Below are 24,993 nucleotides of genomic sequence, written 5' to 3'. Positions count from 1 at the left end.
GGTCAGACAGGCCAGTGAGGCCTTGTAGGTCTTGAGTTTATTCCAGGTGTGATGGAAAGCCATTGAGAAGGGAACGACATGCTCAGATTTTAAAGGATTGCTTTGGCTAATGTGTAGAAAATTGACTGAGGCGGCACTGGTGGAGGCAGGATGATAGGAAGGTACTGCCATGATCCAGGTGAGAGATGACAATGGATTTAAGGAGAATGGTAGAGTTGGAGATGGGGACAAGTGGTTGGATTCAAGATGTATTTTGAAGGCAGAGTTTACAGGATTAGATAGAAGCAGGAGAGAAAAAGAAAAATCAGGAATAAAAATGATGGGAGAGTGTCCTAACTGGTTTGGCTCAGTGGATAGAGCATCGGCCTGCGGACTCAAGGGTCCCAGGTTCGATTCTGGTCAAGGGCATGTACCTTGGTTGCGGGCACATCTCCAGTGTGGGGTGTGCAGGAGGCAGCTGATCGATGTTTCTCTCTCCTCGATGTTTCTAACTCTCTATCCTTCACCCTTCCTCTATGTAAAAAATCAATAAAATATACTTAAAAAAAAAAAAAAAAAGATGGGAGAAGTCCTATTTTAGGAACATTACATACCAGTAGTTGACATTTAATTTATGAGCAAAAATTAATCCTGTTCTTTTACATAGTAATATTACAAATCAGATATATTTGCTGACTCAGAAATTAACTGTACCTACCTTAATAAACAACAGGGCTCTAAGATATTTGGTTTTAAAAAACGTTTGCTGTTGATTTTTGACATGATTTGAAAAATCTTTCATTATGTGATCCTCTTCCCCAAAACTCACATGCCAATTACAGAAAATCAGCTGGTTAGGGTTACATTTTACATTTGATAAAACAGGAGCTGAGATTAAGATAGTTCACATTTCATTTGAATATTTCCCTCAATTCTTCACTCTTATATAAATCAAAATTATAAGTGACACAATTTTAGCAAAACAGTAAACCAATAAATAATTTTAAAGTACGGATAGCACTTGTATTTTACAAACCTTTCACTAGACTGCTTCCAGCACATTTATGACACACGCATTTCTTCTTTTGTTTTTTTTTTTTTTTTTTTTTTTTTTTAAATATATTTTATTGATTTTTTATAGAGAGGAAGGGAGAGGGATAGAGAGTCAGAAACATCGATGGGAGAGAAACATCGATCAGCTGCCTCCTGCACACCCCCCATTGGGGATGTGCCCGCAACCAAGGTACATGCCCTTGACCGGAATCGAACCTGGGACCTTTCAGTCTGCAGGCCGACGCTCTATCCACTGAGCCAAACTGGTTAGGGCGCATTTCTTCTTTTGAAACCTCTACTTTGAAAAAGGGATTAGCCACAATATGATGCTTTCTGGGACTTCCAATAACAATTTCTTCTTAAATACATTTGCAGTGAGAACAGCTAGTCTTTTTTCTCATGTCTAACAACAGAAGTAGGCAGGTGAAAAGATGGAGAGAACTGTCTCTGAGGGTGCTTCTAGCCAGTCTTCTGCAGAAAAGGCTCTTAGATACAGCAAACCCCCACCCAATCCCTACCTCTCCCTGACACACTGGCCCCGAGTTCTGAGGCAAAACAAGCCTACCAGAGAGCTGCAGTCTTTATTCCAGAAAACAGATGAGAGATGACACAACCACACAGACACTGTCTTCCATTTATTCACACAGAGGAATAAGAATTGGTACAAATAAACATTGCTTTAAATACAAATAAATAATTCTGGTTTCTAAAGGAAACAGCTCTAAATAATTCAAAGTATTTTCTAAGTTCCTATTAAAAATAGAAGACTATTTTGCATTAAGTGAGTTCTACACCACCATAACCCTTTGAGGACTTAAGGATAAAATAGTGAATTCTATACTCTAAGAAGTCACCAGAAAACTAGGAGATGATTCTCCCACCTCCGTACACTATCCCCCAAATGGAAGGAGAGTTACGTGCATCATAGACAGAGCTAATGAATGCAGAAAGTATTTAATACCTAAAGATATCTAGAAAGATTTACCTTGGGAACGGTTATTAGAATTTCTCTGAACCAACTCTGTGAATTCTGAAACCCCACTATGCTGACGTTTTGTTTCAAGTGTCTTAAATTCACTTATGCTCATAGGAAGACTTAAGTTCCTATAGTGAAAGTTTCCTCTCGCTAGGAATGACAATGGTAAAAAGTCTGTAATCACTAAAAATGGCACCCTAAGGTGAAATAATGATTTACCTGGTGAAGAGACAACGGTGCTGCCCAATGACAGAGTCGTCCACCTGGCACCAGGATGACCAAACCACTGAGAAACACACACTCCTAATCACACTACCAAATAAACATGATTTTTCTCTCCCTATTGTTATAAGTCATGCAGTCTTTCAAGCGTTTAAAAACCACATAAAACATGAGGTCATTACCATCTTGGTGCCAGAGTAGTGCCTGCTCCACTGTGTCCACTGCATGTCCCCACCTCACCCCACACAGGCAATCCAATTTCTTCTACTAGACCCCTAGACAATTATTAATAAATAATGTTTGATAGAGATCAATATAGAAACATTTAGGTTTTCAAAGAAATTTTGTTTTCTATTTAGATTGATCATGATACAATTCCAAATAGAACATTCTCATGCCATAAAAACAATCTCATGCAATAAGTGCATTTTAAAAGCCCCATGTTAATAACCAGATTTGGTATTATAGAAGGCAGGATTACTTAGATTAAAAAAACAATGATTACTATAGAATAAAAGTTGGATTTCCAAAGAGAACTTCTGTTGTGGTACAAAATGTTAAATTTGATTCTATAGTTTTGTTGATGCAAACAATTTTAAGATATATGGCATATTTTGCTAATTAGGATTTTGAGACAATAAGCATAATTCTTAAACAGATTACCACAACATTTGCTCAAAGAACCAGCTCCCTTTTGCCAAGAACTTTTCCTTTTTAGTCCACTTGGAAGGATTTCCATAGTAAATTCTAGAACAATAATTCTGAACATGATTCAAAATCTCCCACTTCCCTATCTCTTTTATGTTGTAAAGACACTTGAGCCCAGAAAAATGCTCTCTCTCTTTTTTTTTAAGACAGACGATAATAAATTTAGTTTCCTGATTTAAATAATAACATTTTTTGTTTGCCTTTCTCTCTGGCACACTATATAGTGTTTCTGGAGTTACAAATCCAAACAAACCAGCCAACTAGAGCATCCCAGTGTTCAAATCACAATTTTGGAAAGAATCCTATTTATTCTGGATGATGCTCAATTCCACACATACTTCAGGGTAGAAACATCCATAGGAACAGCCAAAAATGTCATTTTACCAAACTCTAACATGGGATTATGCTCTGCTGGCGAGTACCAGTCACATCTACAAAGTACAAAGGCAGAGGGTTTCAGGTGTGGAGACCAATTTGCTTTTGCTGCTACAGTGATTCATAACCATCATCTTCGAGATTTCCATGCTGTTCTAGAATAAGGAGTAGTCCTTTTTTTATCTGGTGGCTTAAAGTAGGAATAAACAGGCGCTGCTGGGTATTCGGCATCGGGATTTTCTGCCATCATTTTCAGCTTTGCTTCAATGGCTTTTATCTTTGCAGTAACGCTGGAAAAAGGACAGCAGAGGGTCAGAATGGGCTTGGGTACATTCAGAAAATACTGTGTATTTCATCTTCCTTGTACTTCTCATTCATGTCGTAGAAGCAACAAGATACTCAAATAGGAACATTCAAACACACAAAGAATAACCAATGCTCTCATTTCAGGAAAGAGATCTGAACCACCTGTTAAGTTTTTACTATAAACCCAAACACTGTTAGGAGTACTTTGCATATTGTTACATTTAATCCAAAGGTACAAACACTGTGTCTTGGCAGCTAGTAGGTACTCAGAAATAATTCATGTTGGAATTGAAAGCAGGGTCTGGAAGAGATACTTGAATACCCATGTTTATAACAGCATTATTCAAAATAGTTAGGATGCGAAAGTAACCCTAGTGTCCATTGATGGATGAACGGATAAGCAAAATATGGTACATAATACATTTTAAAATATTGTTCAGCCTTAAAAAGGAAATTCTGACATATGCTACAACATGGATGAACCTTGAGGACTTATGCTAAATGAAATAAGCCAGACACAACAAGACAAATACTGTATGATTCCAGTTAATATGAGACACTGAGTAAAAATTATAGAGACAGAAAGTAGAATGGTGGTTGCCAGGGGTTGTTTAATGGGTATAGAGTTTCAATTTTACAAGATGAAAAGAATTATGGAGGTGGATGGTAGTGATGGTTGCACAAAATTATAAATGTATTTAAACACTACTAAACTGTACACTTAAAATTTGAAAAAAAAATTCATGTATAATTAAAAGCAACATTGTAAGATAGGTTATAATCTTATTTTTGCACAGAAAGGTTAACTTACTCAATGTTAGACATAGCCAGTAAGTGGTATTGGTTGAGATTTGACTCCAAAGCCCATTCTAGTAACTATTACATTGTATCACCTTTGGAATCACTGAATAATGGCAAAAAAAATCCTGGAAATTCTATGAAGTTTCTTTTTACTGACAAATGTCCATTTACAGAGTGCTTATAATGAGCCAGGCATTGTGCCCACACTTTATAAAGAATCAAATGCAGAAAGGTAGTGATTGCCCAGTTCACACAGCTAACAAATTGCAGAGTCGAGATTCAAGTCCAATTTGTTTATCAAAGTCCTTGCTTTCTCCTCCATCAGGCTGGTAGCTGAGCAGCCCCATATTAGAGAGAAGAGGGGAGGGGACGTTGCAGAAGTTGTAAGGAAGTCCATTCTGATCAAGGTCCTGGTGATCCTTCGACCAGAATGCACTCAGGCAGCGGATGTGTTTTAGCTCTGGCTCCCTTATTTTCCATCCTTGCTGCTGTTCATGGTCACAGTCAGGGAGAAGCGTAGAAGGAAATGTACACATGCCTTTTAGAGGTCCTCAAAGGTATGCACTGCTGCACACACACACTTCACATGAGCCATGTGAATTAAAAACGTTATATTACCAAGATGCATTCTGGCACCGCTGTCATTAGTGGGACACTGATGCTGTACGAGTCACACGGAAACAACCTTCTCTAATTAGGTAAAGATGTTAATAGAAAGATATAAGCTGAGGTTCTCTGGGTTAAAAAAATGAATGGAAAACACTAGGTTATCTACTAAAAAGTGAAAACACTGAAAATAAGAAACTAAAGACATATGTTCACCGTAATATGAAGATCACCCAGCAAAAAAGGAGTAATCCTTTTCCTATAGGGTTAGATTTATGAAAACCTCCACAGACACCGATCTGTAATCAAAGAGGCTCAATCTTAGTGGGAATATAGCATCGTGGATATAAGTTCCTAGTGAACCTATTGAAGTCATCATACTTTTTTAAATTTCTGGAAGTACAAAACAATAAAGCAGCACAAAATTAAGAAATACCAATAATATTAAACTTGTACTAGTAACACAAAAAGTTAATTTACCAATTTTATTCCTCCTGAAAACATTTCAGGATCACCTTCACTTTAATGAGATGCTTGCAAATCTGCTTTGTTTGGTGTAGATGACACAAAAGACAGGCTTTTTGTCTGTCTGTTTTCTCTCTGGCCCTCTATCCAAATAGGCATTGCTCTCCTGACTTTATGACTGAATACTGATTTCTAATCCTTATAAAATGCTGACACTCCTTCACATATCTTCTTCTCTTCCCCTAGAACAGGCTTGAGAAGTATATTCCTGCATACAGCCTGGCGTTTCTCTGAAGTAACTAAAATACTGAATTTTGAAGTTCAGTAAAACTGGCATTAAATGTGACTCTGCTATTTGCTACCTGCGTGATCTTGGCCAAGATATTTTACCTTTCTAAGCTTCAGTTTCCTGTTATGTAAAATGTGCATAAGAGTACTTTTACCAGAATTTTATAATTACATGACATATGGCATGTAAAGTGTTTAGCACAGTGCCTGCTTCATAGTAAGCCCAATTAATCTTGGCTATTGCTATTGTTAATATATCTCCCTAGGCTACAATGCAAAAAATCAAACATCCCCCCAAAAAGAACCCTCAAAACTCTACTTCTGCTCAGCTATCCATTTAACTTCCCCTTTCTCAACCCAACCCTTAGTTCCTTCTGTTTTGAATTAATTCCAAAGATGTAACTGACAATTTATATATACTAGTACCAAAACTGTTATAGTGGTGAAATGGTACACAGAATTAAAGTGCTGCAAAGTAAAATATTGTATAAGGAACTCACAGTTAGGGAGGAATTAGTGTGTAATGACAAATGCCAAAGAGACACAGGCCTTATTAAAATGCTTATTTTTAAGGTAAAGACTATGTCTGATTTACCTCTATATTCCCACTGCCAAGCACAATGGCTGGTATGTAGTAGGTATACCCAGCCTTTTTTAATGAATTCTATATATAGGGGGGATGAAAGAGAGGAAATGCATACATTCTGGAGTTTAACTGAACACATTCTCTGAACATGTCAAACGTCAGTAGATTCTATTCTAAATTTAGAATCTGAAGAGTTACTAGAGCATGGATGAAGGTTTGGAATGAAGAAATGGCTCAAGCTCTTGAATAATTGTGTTTTTCTACAGTACACCATCTTACCTTAGGTTAGATTGAGTGGGCTCAGTGCTAGAGGATGGCTCAAGGCTGATTGGAAGGATCTTATCATTCTTGTTATGATCATATCTCTAGAAGTAAGAAAAATAGAAATCACTTCACCTGTGCAAAAACCAGCCCTTTAACTGCAGAGCATGGGTCCATATACTTCAACCCCACCAGAATATCATCAGCACATTTCTAGACAATTTTAGGATGGCTTTACATTTAGAATTAATGCAAAACTCCACACAATTTTGGCTTAAAGCTATACATTTAGAAAAAGAAGTTTATAAGAAGCCTCCCATCAGCCATTAGTTCTCCTTATCTGGTAGGGAAAGAATTCCTAGTTTCAAATTCACAGGTGGCACAGGTACACAGCAGGCTTGCCCTTACATTCTTATTTTAATGGTCACATATCACCTCTGACCATATTTATTTTACTTCATCCAAAACACTTCAAAACTTTGCTAGATTTTTGCCAAGTACCAAGCATAAAATTCAACTCTTAACAGGCCTGAGTGGAGAAGAAAAATAGTAATCGCTTTCAGCCACTGATACAGAAAACAATCTCCAGGAAAAGAGCAGTTTAATTTGATGTGAGATAATTATATACTTCTTGTAAAAAGTAAAAATAATATGACAGAGCAACCAGGATCCTCTGGTCAAAAGACCTGTAGGAGAAAGGAAGTATGAGGCACAGAGTCTCAAACGAAAGAAGGAATGAAGAATGATTTCTCTTGCGTGCCTTTTCAGTAAGATGCAGAATGAGAAAATGACAGCCAGTCTGGCAAATGAGTCTTGATTTTCTTTTGAGTAAAAAAACCTTTGGTAATTTTCCTCATTTCTATCTTCCAGGCAGTGAGCCCTGGAAGCTGAGAAGACTCTGTGGCTGAACACCTGAAACGCAGGGTCCAAAGTATCTGAGCTCTGTTTTCCAGCTTGGACACTGAGCTCAAATGTTTAATTTCTGACTCTTCCAGAAAGCCTGTTGGGTGGAGTCTCTGATCAAAAACCCATGTTCATATAGCTAAAGACTGAAGCTCCAGTTTTAACGGCCACAAATCTTTTTTGCAGGTCTGCCAACCCCATTGCAGAAGAAAGGGAATCAACTCCTGGGGTTACTCCAGTTCCCGTACTTCACCACCTCTATGCTGGCCAGGACAGAAAGCCATTCATTTTTTAAAATGGTCATAGCTTTTCCAGTGTGCTCTCCCAAGAGACCTCCTACAAGACGAATAAGGCAGTGTGCCACTTCTCAGGCCTTGAAGACAATACAGACACTGCAAAGTACCAAAAATAACTCTCGAAATATCTGGTGTAATGAGATGCCAGTGTTTTAAGCACTCATGCAAACTACCCACTTCTCAAGCATTTAGAATAAACATATTCAAACTCTTCACAGACTTGAGAGGCTGGGGAGAGTCTAATAATGCCTAAAGCAACTAATTTTGAAAATAAATACTTTTTTTTTCCTCCAAAGAACCACCCCACCAAAAAAAATGATAGAGGTCTGAGTATACACATCAGCCACATGGAAAAATCAATCAAAAACAGAATCTGTGGGTATGTGGAGAGAAACAATGAAGGAACTTAATCCCTCTTGAGATGCTTCTCAAAAGAAAAATCTGGCAATACACATGGTAAATACAAGTAGGAGACCAAAGTATGGCTGTTCCAGATGTGAAGAGACTGGGATGCAAATGGGTAAGTGGACAATTGTCTTTCAGAAGACTCATCAGGATGAGCTGAAGCTGCCTTTCTAGCGTCTCAGACTTACCTTGACTTGAGCATGGGCCCATCGCACCACCAGCTTCTTAGACAGAGCCAGCTTGCCATTGAGACACTGGATGGCTTGTTCTGCTTCCTGTCCAGGAAAGGGCCTACAGTTAGTCAACAAGTCAAATGCCCGACTAGCTATATGTATTCACAAGGGCCTCATTAGCTTTGATGGCTGAATTTCTAACCACACCACTTTTGGTAAACAATTGGTAAAAATTTTACAAAGAAAAAAAGCAAAATAATAAAAAGGGTATGAGTTTTTCAGTCAAACAAAAATTTAAATCCTGGCTCTGTCAGTTACTGGCAGTTTAGTGTTTGACAGGTCACTTATAAATCATCTCTCTGAATATTAGCTTTTTCACCTGTAAAATATGGAGAATACTTGCTCCTCGATGGTTGCTGTGAGGAGTAAAAGCGTACATGGAAAGCATGGAGTGTGTGGGAAGCACTCAACCAACATTAGCTAATAGTATTGTTCTTATTGGGTGATACCTTCCTATCTACTTCTGTTAGTCAGGGTAGCACTTACTGTGTCAAGAACTAGTACTCCCTCCAGGAACCCTGGAACTGTATCCTGGACTAGGGCTCATACTCCCTGGATCCAAAGTAAGAAACAGTAATGGCCTCAAAGGACATGGGAATGAAGAAAACTAAGCCGGAAAAAGCAGGAGTAAGTCAAAGAGACTGTGAGCAAGGTATCTGTGAGCCAATCTATGCACCTGGCTTTCAAAGCCAGAAGTCCCCTGACCTTTTCCCTATCAGACACAGGAGCAACCAGGCTGAAAGGAATTCCTGAAGCTGGATAACAGGCACTCTAGGACATTCCCAGGAAGCCTGGCTGTACTTTTCCATCCTGCTGAGCCTTCTCTGCTCTGTGTGTATCCACAAGGCATTTGGCCAAGAGGAACCATGTTCACTGGGGGTGAAGAAGCCCTTAAGGAACAAGAAAAGAAACCGGGACAGTCTATTTGCGACCTCAGTGTAAGACCAGCAGGCATTCCAGTCTGGTTTTACTGATGGTTGCTTTATTCCTCTGGAGCTTACCAGTATGACATTCAACAAATACTTACTGAGTACTCATTGTATCAGATATTAGATAGTCACTGTCTTCCTTTTCTCACTACAGCATGTAAAGTTAAAGGGATGGATAAGAGAGACATTTTATTCTCCTTTTAAGTTTCATTTATTCAATTGCGTTGATGCAATTCTCTATTAATTCTGTTGCATCAACACTAATAAGATGCCAGCAGTGACAAATGCTTCAAGAAATAACTTCCTACCTCTGTATCTTGTTTCAAAGTTCTTGCAGTCAACATTATTATTAAATGTCAACTATGTTTTCCTATGCACCTTCATCTAGTCTCTCTACTAGAGATAAGAAGGGTGTAGGTTTTTAATCCCCATTTTTAGATGAAAACTGAGGCCAAAGAGGTTAAGAAACTTGTCCAAAGTTAATAAATAAAAGAGCCAGAATAGAAGTTAGGCTTTGTGACTTCTAGTCCAGCAAGACCACAGATTTTAGTTGTCTGTAAGAATCGTCAACACGCTCTATCATTGAGGAAAAATAAAGTATTTAAAAATGCTAACCATATCAGGCATTCTTTCAGTTTCTCCAAAACTTGAACAATTAGCGCAGCAATGTATCACTTATTGCCTATCACAGCTGCAAAAAAAAAATCCCTAGTATGGGGCAGGGCAATGACATCTCAGCACATACTGACACATTGTTCCTGGACAGCAATCTGGCAGTTGTATTATGAAAAATATGCATGGCCTTTGTTGATGCCACTCCATTTTCCTGAGTGTAGTAAATATGCATGGTTAGAGTTGCAAATATATTCACTACTGCACTGTTTACACTTGTGAATCACTAGGGAGAACCTAAATAGCTAACAGTTAATCAAATACCATATGTTCATATAATGAAATATTATACGGTCATCAAACAGCCTGTTGATTAGCTTTTAAACTGAGGTCTGCTACATGTAATAAAATGTATTAATATTAAAGATACAGATCAATGAATTTTTACATATTTATATCTATACCAGTGAAACCACAATATTATGATAAAGAATGTTTTCTTGATGTGTATTAGGTGACAGAAAAAAAATTTAGTATACTCTGAGTGCCTAACAGGATCATATGATCCTATTCAGGTATTATAAGCCATACATGTGTGTATGTATAAAGTCTTCCAGGGTTGTTGTTTTGTTTGTGGGAATGTGAAGAAAGAAGAAGAAACTAAAAAACACACAACTAAAAATTAACTGATTATTTCTGGATATCTGGCTGATAAATTAAGCCACTTACCTATATTTTCATCTATAATAAACATGCTTTACTTTTAAGAAATAAGAAAAATATCCAAATACAATCATTAATAAAATAATAACTAGACAATGTTCTCACGTAAAACTAATAGAGTTACAGAGAGTACTGAGCAATGTCTCTATATTTAATAACATTCAAATTCAAGTTCTTTATCAATGCATATCCATCCCAAGGACAAAATTTTAATATAAGATACATGTATATATCATGATTGAGGCTGGATGTTTTCTTCCTTTATATATATTCAAATTTGTATGCATTTATTTGGAGACATTGAGAAGAAGGGTAAATTTTTAAGAAATTAAAAGAAAAAAGAGTTTGTGGGTGGCTCACCACAGACAGGGAGGGTTTTTGTACCACAGGGCAAAACTACTGAAAGAGAAGGAGGCTTTGTTGGTCAGCCACTAAAGGAAAAAACAAAGCAGACGAGGGAAGAGGATGTCCATTTGCTTCATGTGGGCATCCCAAAGCATTTGGTCAGAAAAGTAGGTCAGCCACCTTTGTCCAAAAGCCTAGGGAGGGTAAATTTTGGAAGCTATTCACTAATTCTTTTGTTTACCAAGGACCTCCTTTAAGACTCAGAGCAAGGCACACAGGCATGAATCAGACTTGGCTCCTGCCCGCAAGGAACTGCTATTCTAGTAGTTGAGAGACATGCACAAATACTTATGGGAGAGTCTAAGTACTGTGAAAGGGGAAGCAGTCCAATTACCTGCTTGGTTTCAAAGTTAACGAAACAGTACCCTCTGGGCTGTCCCTCCAAAGCACCTGACTTATGGAAAAGGAAGTCAAACTGCTTTACCGTGCCAAACTTCTGGAGGAGCTTCAGGAGGTGGTATCTGTGGAGAAAGCACAGTCCATGAGTATGCTCAGGGAATCTGTTGGCCAATGAGCCTGAGTATGAGATAAAAGCAGGAGATAATTTACTCCAGGGATAACATCTCACGCCCCCGCCCCCTGCCTTCCTCCAAACTGCTCTGTTAGTCTATTTGGCAAACAGAGTTGTTTGCCTCTATTTGGAATGGGAACGAGAATTGTCATGGCTATGCGTCTGTCCAGCACAAAACTACCAAACAAAAAACCACACCTAACAAACAGCTGTCTGGCCCATAAGCACCATTTGTTTTTCTTTTGGAGAAAAGCTCAAAAATAGTGTCGATTTATTTATTTTTAACTTCTTGGCAATGAAATAATATTTGTGAATAACTACAACTCCATCAGAAACACACACTCACACTCCAAAAGTAAAAAATAAAGTAACAAACACATACACAATCACACAAACAAGTAATCCAGAAAGACTTCCCTATTAGATTGCAGTCATTAACCCCACACTGCGCTTGTGAGAAACTGCCCCAAACCAAGCCACAGCTAGTGGCACTTCCATTATTAAGTGCTTGAGTTTCAATCTCTGATGTGACTGAACCACCAGGACAACGTGGAACCACAATGTGACTCAGGCTGATCTCACATAGGACAGGGGAACCTGGCCAGTTCCATCCAGCTGTGGGTAACTAACAAGCCTGTTTCTTAACACAGTGTAGACTCTGGAGCATGGTTGAATAAAGCATGTAGCTAGCCAGGGAAGAAATTTGTTCCAAGCTTTTGCTTGCCACTCTGCCCTTCACCCTCTTCTTGGATTCCTTTCTCTAAAACTTATTTGGTTTCTATAGAGCTTTTAAGTTATTCAAACAGATGTGGCCTTAACAGGTTGCTGTGGCCAATTTCAATTCCGACTTCCTGTCATCTGATGCAAGGGTGAGACAAACCAACAGCTCTCCCGTTTCCTTTTCCTTTGGCCTTCCTCCTGGCATCCTCCGCACTATTCAAATGGAGTCAAGGCTTTCTCTAAACAATGCTGTCCCTGTGATACTAAAAAGGTATCAGCCCACATGCTAAATCTGTTATTACTGGGAATTCTACCCCACAGGGAGTCAGTAAAGCTGCCCTTACAGCCACATTTATATTCACATTGTTTTCTGGGAGAAACTCATCAAGATTTTATTCTTGACTAAGAATCTCCTTTGGGAAGCAGAAAGATAGGAACTGGATCATAAGCTCTACTAAATTTGACACTAACACACATTGACAAGCAAGCCCATTATCCTGGATCAGGTGCCTGACAAAGTGAAGAGAGGAAGACACAATACAGGTCTTTTACTGGGGCAGGATGCAAGGATCCCAAGGTATTCTGTGGATATTCATCTGGTCTTTAGACCTATTTTGAAAGAAAAAAACAACCCTCTCATTTCTAAACTCTCAACTCCCACCAGGAGACCTCAACTGTGAGTGAGAATGTAGGAGGTGATTCATCAGGGGAAAGGGAGACACCTCAAGTGCAGATTTCTGGTTTACTTGATTTTTTGAACAGCAAGAGTGAGTCTCTGAAATGCAGACAGATAGGCTAGAAGAGTCTCCCTCAATGTCTCTAATTCACAGCTGCATTTTCCACTTACTATACCCATTCAAACCATAACACTGCACCAGTTGCTATGAATGGTGGGTCAAACCCGTTTTTTAAAAAAACCATCTAAAGGACTCTGTGGGCTGGTCATCTTTTCATTAGCTCTATTCTGCTTAATAGCAGGAAGGTAAGATGATCGGCATTTCCTAGGAAATGAATTTTAATTTACTCAGGAAAAAAAAAAAAAAGCCGGCAGATTATTCTTTGAAAAGCTAACAAATACGTTTTGCCCGAGAAGCCCGACCTTAAGATTCCAGGAACATCTGCTTAGGTCTGTGTCTTTCAACTTCTCCAGGATTTTTTTTCTTGTTTGATAATTTCTTGAAATTATCGGAACACCGAAACAAAAGGAATGAAATGTTTACTATTTTGCTTCCTGGAGATGGGGACTGCAAGCTCTGATAGTGAAAAAAGCCTGAAGACTCTTGCTTTCACATCTGCAAGCACTTTCATCTGCTGCTGAAGAATGGGAGATCTCACTACTAAACAGAGCCTTGCTTCCCCGGTGCAGGAAATGTGGGCCCTGCAGACTTCTGGAGCTAGAGAATCACTACAGCAGCAACTTAAATCAGTGTGTTATTGTTTTTTGTAATGAGTCTTTAAATGGCATTCCTGCCTAATGACAAATAAGTAATTAATCTATACAAATGTTAAAGCAGACAACTACTATGTGTCAAAAACTGTATTAGGCACTTGGACTATCCAGATGAATACAACTAGGTCCCTGCCTGCAAGGACTTCACATTCTGGTTAGAAGAGGGAGATAAGTAATCAATTACACGTCATGCTTGCACATATGGGTAAGCATAAAGATGAAGAGGACCAAATGTGCAGGGAAAGTAGTGGTCAGTGAATGCCAAGTACACAGATATATAGGTGACAAAAAGTCTGATCGATTGAAAGTGAGTTGGGGAGGCACTACGAGATGAGGCTGGAAGGCAGGAAGGGACAGGTTATGAAGCATGTTGTGTGCTTAGTGAGGGAATTTTAATTTGATGCTGAAGGCAATGGGAAGCAACAAAATGACATTTAAGATGATACTTAGCACAGAAAAATTTCTTTCTAAACTTATAGAAATTGTTATGTGGTAGGTCTTCATGTTCTATGCTTTGTAAGTAATAGACTGGTCTTACTGTGTTCCAAATTTAAGCAAACAGTAAAGACTGTTTCATAATGTATTTATTTTTCCTTGCATTCTAGTTTATCTGTGAAAGTCTGTATAAGAAGAACATTTCTACCTGGATGACTCTCTACTGCTTTCAAGTTTACTTAATCTACCCCAAACTGACCTCTTCCACTCCACAAACTTTTGCCCCTTTCCAACTATCCCAGGGGTCAGTGTGGACAAGATTCTTTTACATTTCTCAGGCAAGAAACATTAGGATCATCTTCAGCTCTCCACTCCTCTTCAATCACTTTTTCTTCATCTGATTAACCACTGGCCTCCAAGTTCACTGTCTCTATCTAGGGAATATTAATGGCAGATCTGTAGCTAAACTTCATCTTTAGTCTTGCCCCTCCAATTCATCCTTCATACTGTCTAATTTTCCTATTAAAACACTAGAGGCCCGATACACAAAATTCGTGCAAGAGTAGGCCTTCCTTCCCCCGGCTGCTGGCATCAGCTTCCCTCTGGCACCCAAGACCCAGGTTTCCCTCCGGCTGCCGGCTGGCATCCAGGACCCAGGCTTCCCTTGCAGCCCTGCCTTCATCCAGTCTAATTAGCATATTATGCTTTTATTATTATAGATCATTTTCATGATATCAGTCTCTTGCTAAACACCCACAATGCATCTCTATTACATGAAATTCAATCAGGTTTGAATAACTTTTAAAGACTATCTTAATCTGATAGTATTCTATTTCTCCAAATATTTTCATTATCATTTAGTATTCAACCTCTCCTTTAGTCAAAAATGTCTTCCTGAGCCCAGCCAGTATGTCTCAGTGGTTGAGCATCGACCTATGAACCAGGAGGTCCCGTTTGATGCCTGGGTTGCTGGCTCCATCCCCAGTAGGGGGCATGCAGGAGGCAGTCAACTGATTCTCTCTCATCATTTATATTTCCAAATCTCTCTCTGAAATCAATAAAAACATTTTGTATATAAGAAAAAAAAAGGTCTTCCTGATATTCTGCTCACACAGCAATCTTTCTTATTCCTACCTTTATTTATGATTCACCATTCACTTAGAATGCTGCTTCTTAGAGAATTTCTCCTGGCTTTATTCCTGTTCATACTTCTTATGCATAATGCTGTGGCTATTAATTTCGCCTTCTACATAGCACATTTAATATTTGAAAAAGAAAGCAGTATTAACCCATCACAGGAAAGCACAGTGTGGAAAATAGACAATATATAAGGACATGAACTTTTCAGTTTTTCTGTTGAAGGTTGAAAATTTATTTTTAAAATCTTTGTTGTTGTAAGTATTACATATGTCCTTCCTCCCCCCCCCCCACCCCTTTAATGATATTTAGAGGCGTTGTTTTAATTTTATAGTTAGATTGGGTCCCATACTTTAAAAGAAGTCCTTACATTTTAAAATTTAGACTAGGATACTTTAGGTTATAACTATTCAATTATGTGGACTATTATTTACTTGTGGAAATAGCACTAAATCAGGCTGTGGGAAACTGAGTCAACTCACTTAACTCTTCCTATAAAGAGGGAAAATATTATCTGTTCCACTGGCTTCACAAGGTTGTAACACCCTTAAATAAGAGGAACTAATGCAATATTAGAGCTAGAAGAAACATTCAGATCATTTTGTTGAATATTCTCTTTATAGGTAAGAAATACTAAATATAATGTAATTGAAAGGAATCAGAATATAGTAGAATTCCATGAGTTTGGAATCTGCTACCTCCATAAATAAGAGTATGTCATTATTCCTCTAAATCCAAATCCCTAAGATCTGTTTAGTCATTTGGATATTCCTGGCCTCTAGCATGGCCTTAAAATGGGCAGTTTTGCAACCAAGGGCAGTTTTGCAACCACAAAGTGAACACAAATAACAAGAAGCAGAATATTTGAGTCCTGGACAGTTCGTTAACAATGCATATACTGTTGAGAGGAGACCGATGGATAACCTAGTATAACTTGAGCACAACTCCAATTAATAACAAGCACATGCACATAGGATTACTACGAAAAATTGTGCGGTAAAGTTTTTTTTTTAAAATATATTTTATTGATTTTTTTACAGAGAGGAAGGGAGAGGGATAGAGAGTTAGAAGCATCGGTCAGCTGCCTCCTGCACACCCACCACTGGGGATGTGCCTGCAACCAAGGTACATGCCCTTGACTGGAATTGAACCTGGGACCATTAAGTCCGCAGGCCGACGCTCTATCCACTGAGCCAAACCAGTCAGGGCATGCGGTAAAGTTTTTAACTGTCGCTGGTTTACATACTTCTGTAACTATTCATGACAGTAAAATACTATAATTTGTCTTCTAATAAGAGGTAAAAAAGCATTTCTATAGGAGGGGGTATTCAGATCAGTTTATAAAAGAAATCAGGAGGAGGAATGGTAAAGAGTATGAGTATGCAGAGGAAAGAGAGATAAGAATGGTTTTGTTGAATGGAAAACAGGCAAGAACTAGTACCAATCTGTTGGTGGGGTGTCAGTTTCATTACGAAAACCGGAGGGTGCTCTGCAAACTTCTGGCAAGTCATTAGAAGTTTAGAGATTTGGATTCAAACAATACCCTCTGAGATTGAAGTATAAACCAGGCACCATAAGGTCACATAAGTTTTATCATGTAATCCTTTCAATGTTTGGGAATGACTGTATTTTAATAACTAGTCTAGGCTATTACCTACATTGAGAGGAACAGGATCCAGAAGTTTCTCTGCTTCAAACACTTGGAAGGAAATCACATATTCCTACAAGATAAGACCTACCATACTAAAATGTTAGTTTTCTTTGTTATAATTAAGTAAATCAAATGAGGTAATATTAAGTATTTCATGTTAATCATAGGCTATGATTGGTAGCTATGTCTTTAAAAAAATTTATTGCTATTTAATAAATTGGCTTAATAGAGAAAATGCTTTACAATGAGGAATCCACAGAGGAAGAAGAGTGAAAATGATCTCTGGTGATAGAGAAGTGGGAAGTCACAGGTAGAACCTGCAAGGCCCCGACCTGCAGGTGAGGACTTGCGGCCCACCTTTGGCCTGATGTAAAAAGAGCAGAAACACCAGAGGGAAAGTTTTGATTCCGTGTTGTTAATGCTGTAACTGAAGAAAACATTCATATACTCCAACTTATGACATAAACCGAGGTGGCAGATGCCCACTTGAACCTTCCTGACAAGCAGCAGGACACACTTAGAACAAAGGTCCCATTACAGGGAATTGCAGCCAAGACAATGAACAGTTTTCCACACTCCAGATTTCCATTCAGACAACCAGGGATAGGAATGGAAACCATTCCTGGGAGTATCCCCTCACAAGCTTGGGTTTTAGATGATGGAAAGTTTTTCTGATCAACACACATGAACTGAGAGGTTGGGCAGATTCACACATTCATCCTCAAAGCCATGAACCATAAAGAGAACAAAATCAATGCACAGTCTATATTTCAGGGCCCCCATGACCAAGGTCACATAATATGGGGCAACACAACCTTAAATACCATCATAATTTCCAGAGGGACTGAACAGTATCTACATTTAGCCGATTTGAGCTTGAGCAGGTTTAAGGAACTAAACTTTCTGTCATGATATGTTAGTTTACATCCCTTTTCCTGTCTCTCTCTTTTTTTAAAATATATTTTATTGATTTTTTACAGAGAGGAAGGGAGAGGGATAGAGAGTTAGAAACATCGATGATAGAGAAACATCGATCAGCTGCCTCCTGCACACTCCCTACTGGGTATGTGCCTGCAACCAAGGTACATGCCCTTGACCGGAATCGAACCTGGGACCCCTCAGTCCGCAGGCCGACGCTCTATCCACTGAGCCAAACCGGCTAGGGCTCTTTTCCAGTCTTTTAATCAACCCTTAAATGTACCTCCTCTCATCCCAGACTCTGAAGGTTCCGCTGTTTCTTCTCCCCTTCCTTTTAACACTATTACAAAGGGAGTAACTACTAGGACTGATGATATCTTCCACGCTTACTTTAAGCACTGACCCCATCTAGCTCAATCCACTCACCCTTTACTCTCCTGCTACCAACCACCACCCTGAACAATTGGGAGAAGGAAAAACATCTCCATTCTCTTTGCTAAGAAATTCCTTTCCACTATAATGTCCTCAATGGGAAGAGTGGGGAGTCAGGAAAATTCAATTACTTTTGTGACTGTGGTGGGCAAGACACTTCCATCTCTTGGGGCCTCTACTGTAGGTCAAGAGAGCTGGACATATCAGAGATTTTCAAATGGTCTTCATGGAGTCCTATAAGTGATTGCTAAAGAAAGGGTGGTAGTTACCAAAAGGCTCTGAGTACACCTCCCCCCGCCCCTTTAATCAGAGCAGCTCTGAGCTTTTACTTTATATATATGTATACGTTCTCATTACTTTAAGACAAGGTTCCTCAGATTTCAAGAGTTTGAAAATTGCTTAGCATAGGGCACTTGGCACATAGTAGGTGCTCAAATCATTTAATGAATGAATGAAAACCAAAGGGACTGAGGTGATCTCTAAGATCCCTTCCAGCTCTGACCTCCCATGGCTGTTTAACATGAATTAAAGTCAAGTGCTGCCCCTCTACCTGCCAATGAATATACTGAGACTTCTGCTTGTTCCTTCATTTTGAGGGAATCATGCCCAAAGCTGATTCTAGAAAATAATTTCCTGATCACTGGGTACAAGGATTCAAATAGTTGATCTCTGGCAAGTAGAAAAAAGAATATAATTTAATGGCTATTCAAGTCTATGTCTTTGTAGTAGAAGAGTCCAAATGTAAGAAAAATACCAAAATAACAGGCTAATAATATCACATTTCCTTTAAAGACAATTGAAACATAAATAAAAGGGCCAAAATATATCCTATATCCCTTAAAAATTCTTCTGAACAGCACTACAGACATCCCAGTTTCTAGGGAATGAATCAAGATGACTTTGACTTACTCTGTGATTTTGGGGTCCAGGTTGCCAATCCATAACCGGTGCCCTTCCTGCAGGGAACCCTCTGACAGGATGGATGCGTTCTCCAGGGGAAGAGTTTTGGTTTCTGCTTCCATCAATCTCTATTAAATACTAAAGGAAATGTGAACATTCAGGCAGTAGAAGAGCAACACTGTGTGAACATGAGACTTCAAATTCAGTTCAACAAACATTTATTCAAGGAGGGAATGCCCTGGGCAGTCCTTCAAAGGCCTCAGTTCTTCCACAACTAGGGCCCCAGCACCAGTTCCCTTGGGACAGCTCCTCTGGCAGCCAGAAAGTAAAAGCTTCCATTTAAAGGGAAAGGGGTGTGGTTCTGTGTGTAGAAACTCAAGTTTTCCTCTTCTGAAGCCAGAGGCTGACTGGGCAGGAGGCCAAAGTCTCTATTACTACATGATACTCCAGTTTAACAATTATCACCCAAAGTAAGCCTTGGAAACCACGAGAAAGTTTTAATGACACTGAAGAAGATAGGTAATGCGGAGCAATAGTATACCTCTTCCTCGTGAAAGAGGCAACAGAGGAAATTAAAGGCCATAGATTTTGGAGTTAGAACTGAGTTTGCAAGCAGGTTATGTGACTTGATAAATTACCTAAACATTATAGGCCTCCGTCTCTTCATTAATATAAATGGAAAGAACAATTCTTATCTTATAGAGCCATTGTGAAGATTAAAGGCAGTGCATGAAAAAAATCATTAAATGCTACATCTGACAACAGTAAGTAATCAATAAATATTAGCTATTATCATGTTTAATATTTTGAGAGGCTGGCAAGAAGAGACTAACTTCCTCCTTAGTTAGTCCATTTCTACCATTTACTAGTTTTGTAACCTTGGGCAAATTATTTAACCACCCTGTGCCTCAGTTTCCCCATCTGTAAAATGGGAATACGCCATAAGAGTTGTGCAGACTTACTGAGTTGATACACTTAAAGCACCTAACAAGCTTTCAATTAATGTTAGCTTAAATTATTACTAGTCTTAGTTCCTGAACTGTCTCATCTCATAGACAAAAAAGGAAAATGAGGATTATGATGGAGACAGTAGTATATAGAGCAAAAATCTGGTGTCAGAAGACTAGGTTTCAAATGTTGGCATTTTGACTGGAAGTCACTTCTCCCTAAGTTTCAGTTTCCTCATCTCTACACAATAAACCTTGCCCTGCTTATACCTTAAGGTTGTTGTGAGGACAAAGATGAGATGACAGATATAAAATACAGCATTCATGAAAATATAAGGCAGCAAAGAAAAGACAAAAGGGCTGGGAAAATGGCAGGCTGTGCCAGACTTCAGAACTCCCTGCTACAGAAAACGTGTCCTATGCAACCAGAAGTGCCTCAAGAGGTTGGCGTGGCAGGAACTGTTTAGTAACAACACTGCCATTACCTCTTACCATCTCAGCACAGCCTATAAAGTCTAGCACACAGTAGCCCCTAGATAATTGTTTGTTGACTGTGTTTATTCCCACAAAAGGATATTCTTCTGCCTTTCCCATTCACATGTTCAATCTGTTTGGCAATGTGCGACAAGCAACCACTAACTGCTAAACCCCGGGCTGTGTGCAGAAAATAAAGAAATGAATAACCCATAGCTCTTGCTCTTACCTCCTGAGAGAAAGGTGACACAGACATAAACAGAATCCCAGGAGTAAAGATAAGAGAAACATTTTGTCTTCTCCCTGCTTTCCTTTCCTCCTACTTTCTTAAAGATCATTCATTCAAAGAAAATTTATTGAGGTTCTTTTTTCCAGGTGTTGTTTAGGTACTGGGGACAGAGCAGTAAATAAGTAAGTACCCGCAGGGTACTTATATTTGGAAGAGAGGCAGGGCACCAAAAAAAGCAAAGTAAATTAGATGTAATTTGTGATAAGTGCTGCAAACACAACTAAGCAAGGTGATTGAAAAAGAATACTGGAGTTGGACTACTTTAGATCTAGTGGAAAGGCCTCTAAAGGAGATGATATCTGAGATGGAACTTCTGATTTTCTCAGGTCTAAAAACAGAAATGATACCAATAGCTACGAGTATCACAGAAGGGTACCATCTTTAGTGGGAAGAGGGCCCAAAAAATCTGCCTTCGAATCCTGGTTTTTGCACCCAATTACTGTATGACTTTAGTAAGTCATGATCCCTTCTCCCCCTTAAGTGTCCTCTCCTCAGAAAAGCTTTTCCTAATAGAGGGAGCTCCTTGTTAGTCTCTATCACAGCCACCTTTTTCTTTCCACACAATACTAATTCATTTTCTGTGACTTACTGTTTTACCTCCCGTTTCCCTCACTAGAATGGAAGCTACTAGAGGACAGGGCCTTGCCTATTTTGATCATGGTTCTATCCCCAGCGGCTCATGGCCATTGCTCAATATTTACTGAATGAATGAATGAAGCAAGCCACTTTTCTACTCGCAGCCTCAGCTTCTTCTTTCTTCCTAGAATGGGCACAATTATCCCTATCTCATGGGTCGTTATGAGGCTAAAATAAGACAGTATCTGTGACAGCTCAGCACAGCGCTTTTTGAGAAACGATAAAGTGTAAAGAGAAATCAAGATGGCATGAGACTCTCAAAATCCTTTGACTTTGCAACAGCGACAACACTTATAGATTGTTAACAGAGTTGACAAGAACGCTGTTTCACCTATTCTCCCAGCTGAGCTGCAACAACTCTGGAAGCCAGGAATAGTCATTTGGGTAAAATGAAGTGCAGAGAAGCAAACGCACTCGTTCCTAAGGGCTGTTAACGGCGGAGTCCAACGTGGAACCCCGGCTTCCCGATCCAGGCCTCGAATTCCCAGAGGCGACGGGTCACCACTCGGATTGTTATTTCCGGGCCAGCGGCGGGACAATCCGGGGCGGGGCCTGAGAAGTGTTTTCTCCGGCAGCCTCCCCGGAGAGGCTCGCCGGGGCCGGGGCTGTGATGCAGGGGCCCGGACTCACCTCTTGGCCTCGGCGTCTTCCCCTCGGCTCATGCCCCCTAGAGCAGGTCTCAACCCCGCGGTCCACCACGCTCCAGACGCCTCCGTCTCAACGTTACCTGCCGCCAGGCCGCGCGTGACGCACTACGCCTGCGCCGCCGTCCCGCCCCGTGACGTCACGACGCCAGCGCCGCCGCCGTCGCCGAGGTCGCCAGAGTCTTTTCCTAATAGCCCCTGGGTGACAGCTGGTGAGTGGTCTCGGCACGGCCTGAAGGCGCGCGCGGGGTCCCGGTACCAGAGAGCTCTACTCCAGGACTTCTTAGGGAACTTAGGGGGCCTGATCGTGGTACCCCGACGAGTCCCATCGAGTCCGGCTTAACCTTACGGCTGGGGGCGGGATCTGTAGCATCAGAGCGGGTGTCACGGGTTAGGGGCGGAACACGTGTCATCAGCTAGGATCTTCGAGCCTTTGATGTGTGTGGGGGGTCGCTTACTAAATTGTAGCTGCTATTTAGTAGCCCATCACCTAGCAGGAATATTAGTTTCCAGAACAATACCACGGGTCTAGATATCATTATTCCCATGGTGAAGAAACGGAAGCTCAGAGGAAAAAAGAAAAACTTTACCAGGGTCACGTGGCTAGTAATTAATGGAGCTTAAATTCCAAAGCCTCAACTTTTAACCCTTACTCTGTGCCGTCCCGTGGCAAGACAGTTGTCATCTCAGTAGCCCTTCTCTGTTTACAAAGTGCGTCTGCAGCCCTTATCTCATTTGCTCCACAAACGGTATTATCATCTACACGTTACAGATGAGACTAAGGTCCAGAGGGTTTGACCTATCGAAAGTCACATCTTAGTAAGTGCTGGAACCAAGACTCGCTTCCAGGTCTTCTCTAAGTTTGGTGCCTTTTTCCTTTCACCACATTCTATTGCATTTCTCAGAATCTCGGAGAGTTTTATAATTGGAAAGGTAGTTGAGGAAAACAAAACCTAGGGAGAAGAAGTGACTAATTCAAGCCACAAGTCAGTAGTAGAGCTGCCACAAGTGCTTTTTGGATACACGGTGGCTATGAATCTAAAGAGGATGCTTGGCAGAGAATGCTGAGAGAGGAATATTGTAATCCAGACTTCCTACCTCTTATAGGCAAAAGCTCCTTCTCCACCTATGGAAGTGTCTTATCCCTCCTTTGGCTGTGCCAGGGACTTGATTCTGTATATAGTCAGGGCCTATACATAACTTTACATGGCCTTGAATTTAGAGAAAAACATGCCTTGCATTCTAAAGTGAAAATTTGGCAAACCAGAAGGTAATTGAAGCAGTGTTGGGAAGTAGCGCCCAGGAGCTACTGTCTGAGGCTTAGATTCTCATTCTGGTGCCAGCATTGTTACCTTGGGCAAGGACTTAAATTTTCTAGACTTTCATTCATGGATCCATCTCATTTATTCAGTGTCTTCTGTGTCCGGGGACTGTGCTAGGCACTGGGGATACAGCAGTGAGCAAGACAACCATAGGCCAGTCCTTGTAGTGTTTATAGGCTCATGGAGGGAATTAGACCATGATCCAATAACTACACGAATATTAACTGATATTGTTAAAGTAGGTTCTATAGAAAGGCTCAAATGAGTTAATATATGCAGTACAGCACTTAGAATTGTTTCTGGCACATATTATCACAATGTAAGTAGTAGCTATTGTTTATTAGTGTTACAATTATCTTTTTAAAGGCTCATTAATATCGTCACGATAAAGATGCAGTGTACCGTATACTGTAGCTCAAAAATGATAAATGGTCTACCCAAGGTCACACAGCTAGTTGGTAAGTGGTGGTGGTGGGGTGAGTGGGAACGGGGAGAGCTGAGATTCTAGTTCAAGACAGTGTCCAAAGCCCAGATGCTTCCTGCCACGGTTTTTCTGAGTATAGGTTAATTTTGTTGGATAATACTTGAGCTCCTATAACAGTTGCTTTTCTTGACTTTATTTGTGCTGAACTGAGTGTTAATATGCATGTCCTTAAAAGTAAAGGGTCCAAAGGACTGCCTTTATTGAACTTCTACTTTGAAATTTCCTGACTTCTGTGCAATTAAAATCTACGCCTTAAGCATTTCAGCAATGTAGTTTATTTATAGAGTTGGCTTCCGGTTCATGTGTACTGGGTCTGCTTTTGGGTGTTGTGTTTTCTGGCAAAGGTTGTTTATTTCTAACCCATTTTGATTTCCTGTTGCTTTCTGGATTGGTATTATGACCTGCAACAGGAACACCAGGAAACCTGTCTTAAATGGAGTAGCCAGATTGAGACTCTGTAGATTAAAAAAACCCACAAAAAAACACACATTATTATACAGCCATATTTGGATGAAAGTGTGGGTTAGGCATTGGCTATATTAGGCAAAAACCTAGATATAGAAACCTCAGTTAGAGCCAAACTTTTGTGAACAGTTTTGCTGAAATAGGGCAGAGCTATTAGCTCCATGCCCTTAAACAATGACAATGTCTTTGAGCCTCAGTTTCTACATACGTAAAATGGAGATTATTATACTTTCTTTGTGGTATTAGTAAAAGGATTAAGTGAAATACAGGTAATGTGGATAAAGCAAGCAACCCAGGCCCGGCCTCAATTAATAGTAACTATTGATAAGAATTAAAGAAGAGGAAATGCTATTCGTTTATTTTGGGTTTTTTTGTCCAGATCTGTTTTTACTGACTTCACACACTGATCACTGGCATCTTGCTATTAAAAATTGCATCAGGAGAAG

The 24,993-nt window shown here is 39.8% G+C and overlaps 2 protein-coding genes across 7 annotated transcripts in view; one reads left to right on the top strand and one right to left on the bottom strand.

Annotated features, from left to right (window-relative positions):
* Positions 1-1,652: 1,652 nt before the first annotated feature.
* RBM18 (RNA binding motif protein 18) lies at positions 1,653-22,418 on the bottom strand. Of its 5 annotated transcripts, none has more exons than XM_080671380.1 (7): positions 22,263-22,388; positions 19,296-19,424; positions 18,518-18,633; positions 11,557-11,593; positions 8,419-8,505; positions 6,645-6,730; positions 1,653-3,603 (listed from the first exon to the last, which is right to left on the bottom strand). In XM_080671380.1, exons 3-7 carry the CDS (start codon positions 18,547-18,549, stop codon positions 3,444-3,446), a joined length of 402 nt encoding a protein of 133 aa, XP_080527506.1. In that variant the 5' UTR covers positions 18,550-18,633; positions 19,296-19,424; positions 22,263-22,388; the 3' UTR covers positions 1,653-3,443. The 5 variants fall into 5 exon arrangements, with proteins under 5 accessions (XP_080527506.1, XP_080527504.1, XP_080527503.1 ...); XM_080671378.1 differs by having other exon boundaries at positions 11,467-11,593; positions 22,263-22,383; XM_080671377.1 differs by lacking the exon at positions 18,518-18,633 and having other exon boundaries at positions 11,467-11,593; positions 22,263-22,418.
* Positions 22,170-24,993, top strand: part of MRRF (mitochondrial ribosome recycling factor) — a 46,170-nt gene continuing 43,346 nt past the window's right edge. The window contains exon 1 of one of the 2 annotated variants that reach the window (XM_080671375.1): positions 22,170-22,488. The gene's annotated coding sequence lies outside the window, so the exon portion shown is untranslated. The remainder of the gene's footprint in view (positions 22,489-24,993) is intronic. The other variant, XM_080671376.1, reaches the window with a different exon arrangement.

The sequence above is a fragment of the Plecotus auritus genome, assembly GCF_963455305.1.
Source record: "Plecotus auritus genome assembly, chromosome: 5".
In the NCBI taxonomy this organism is placed as follows: domain Eukaryota; kingdom Metazoa; phylum Chordata; class Mammalia; order Chiroptera; family Vespertilionidae; genus Plecotus; species Plecotus auritus.
The sequence above is the reverse complement of the archived record's forward strand: the minus strand, read 5'-3'. Positions and strand labels throughout refer to the sequence as shown.

Excerpts from the sequence above, each read along its gene's own strand:
- RBM18 (XM_080671377.1), bottom strand. The coding sequence starts at position 19,408 with ATGGAAGCAGAAACCAAAACTCTTCCCCTGGAGAACGCATCCATCCTG. Across the intron at positions 11,594-19,295 it reads CTGGACCCCAAAATCACAGA|ATACCACCTCCTGAAGCTCC; the intron begins GTAAGTCAAAGT and ends CTTTCTCCACAG. Across the intron at positions 8,506-11,466 it reads TTAACTTTGAAACCAAGCAG|GAAGCAGAACAAGCCATCCA; the intron begins GTAATTGGACTG and ends TTTCCTGGACAG.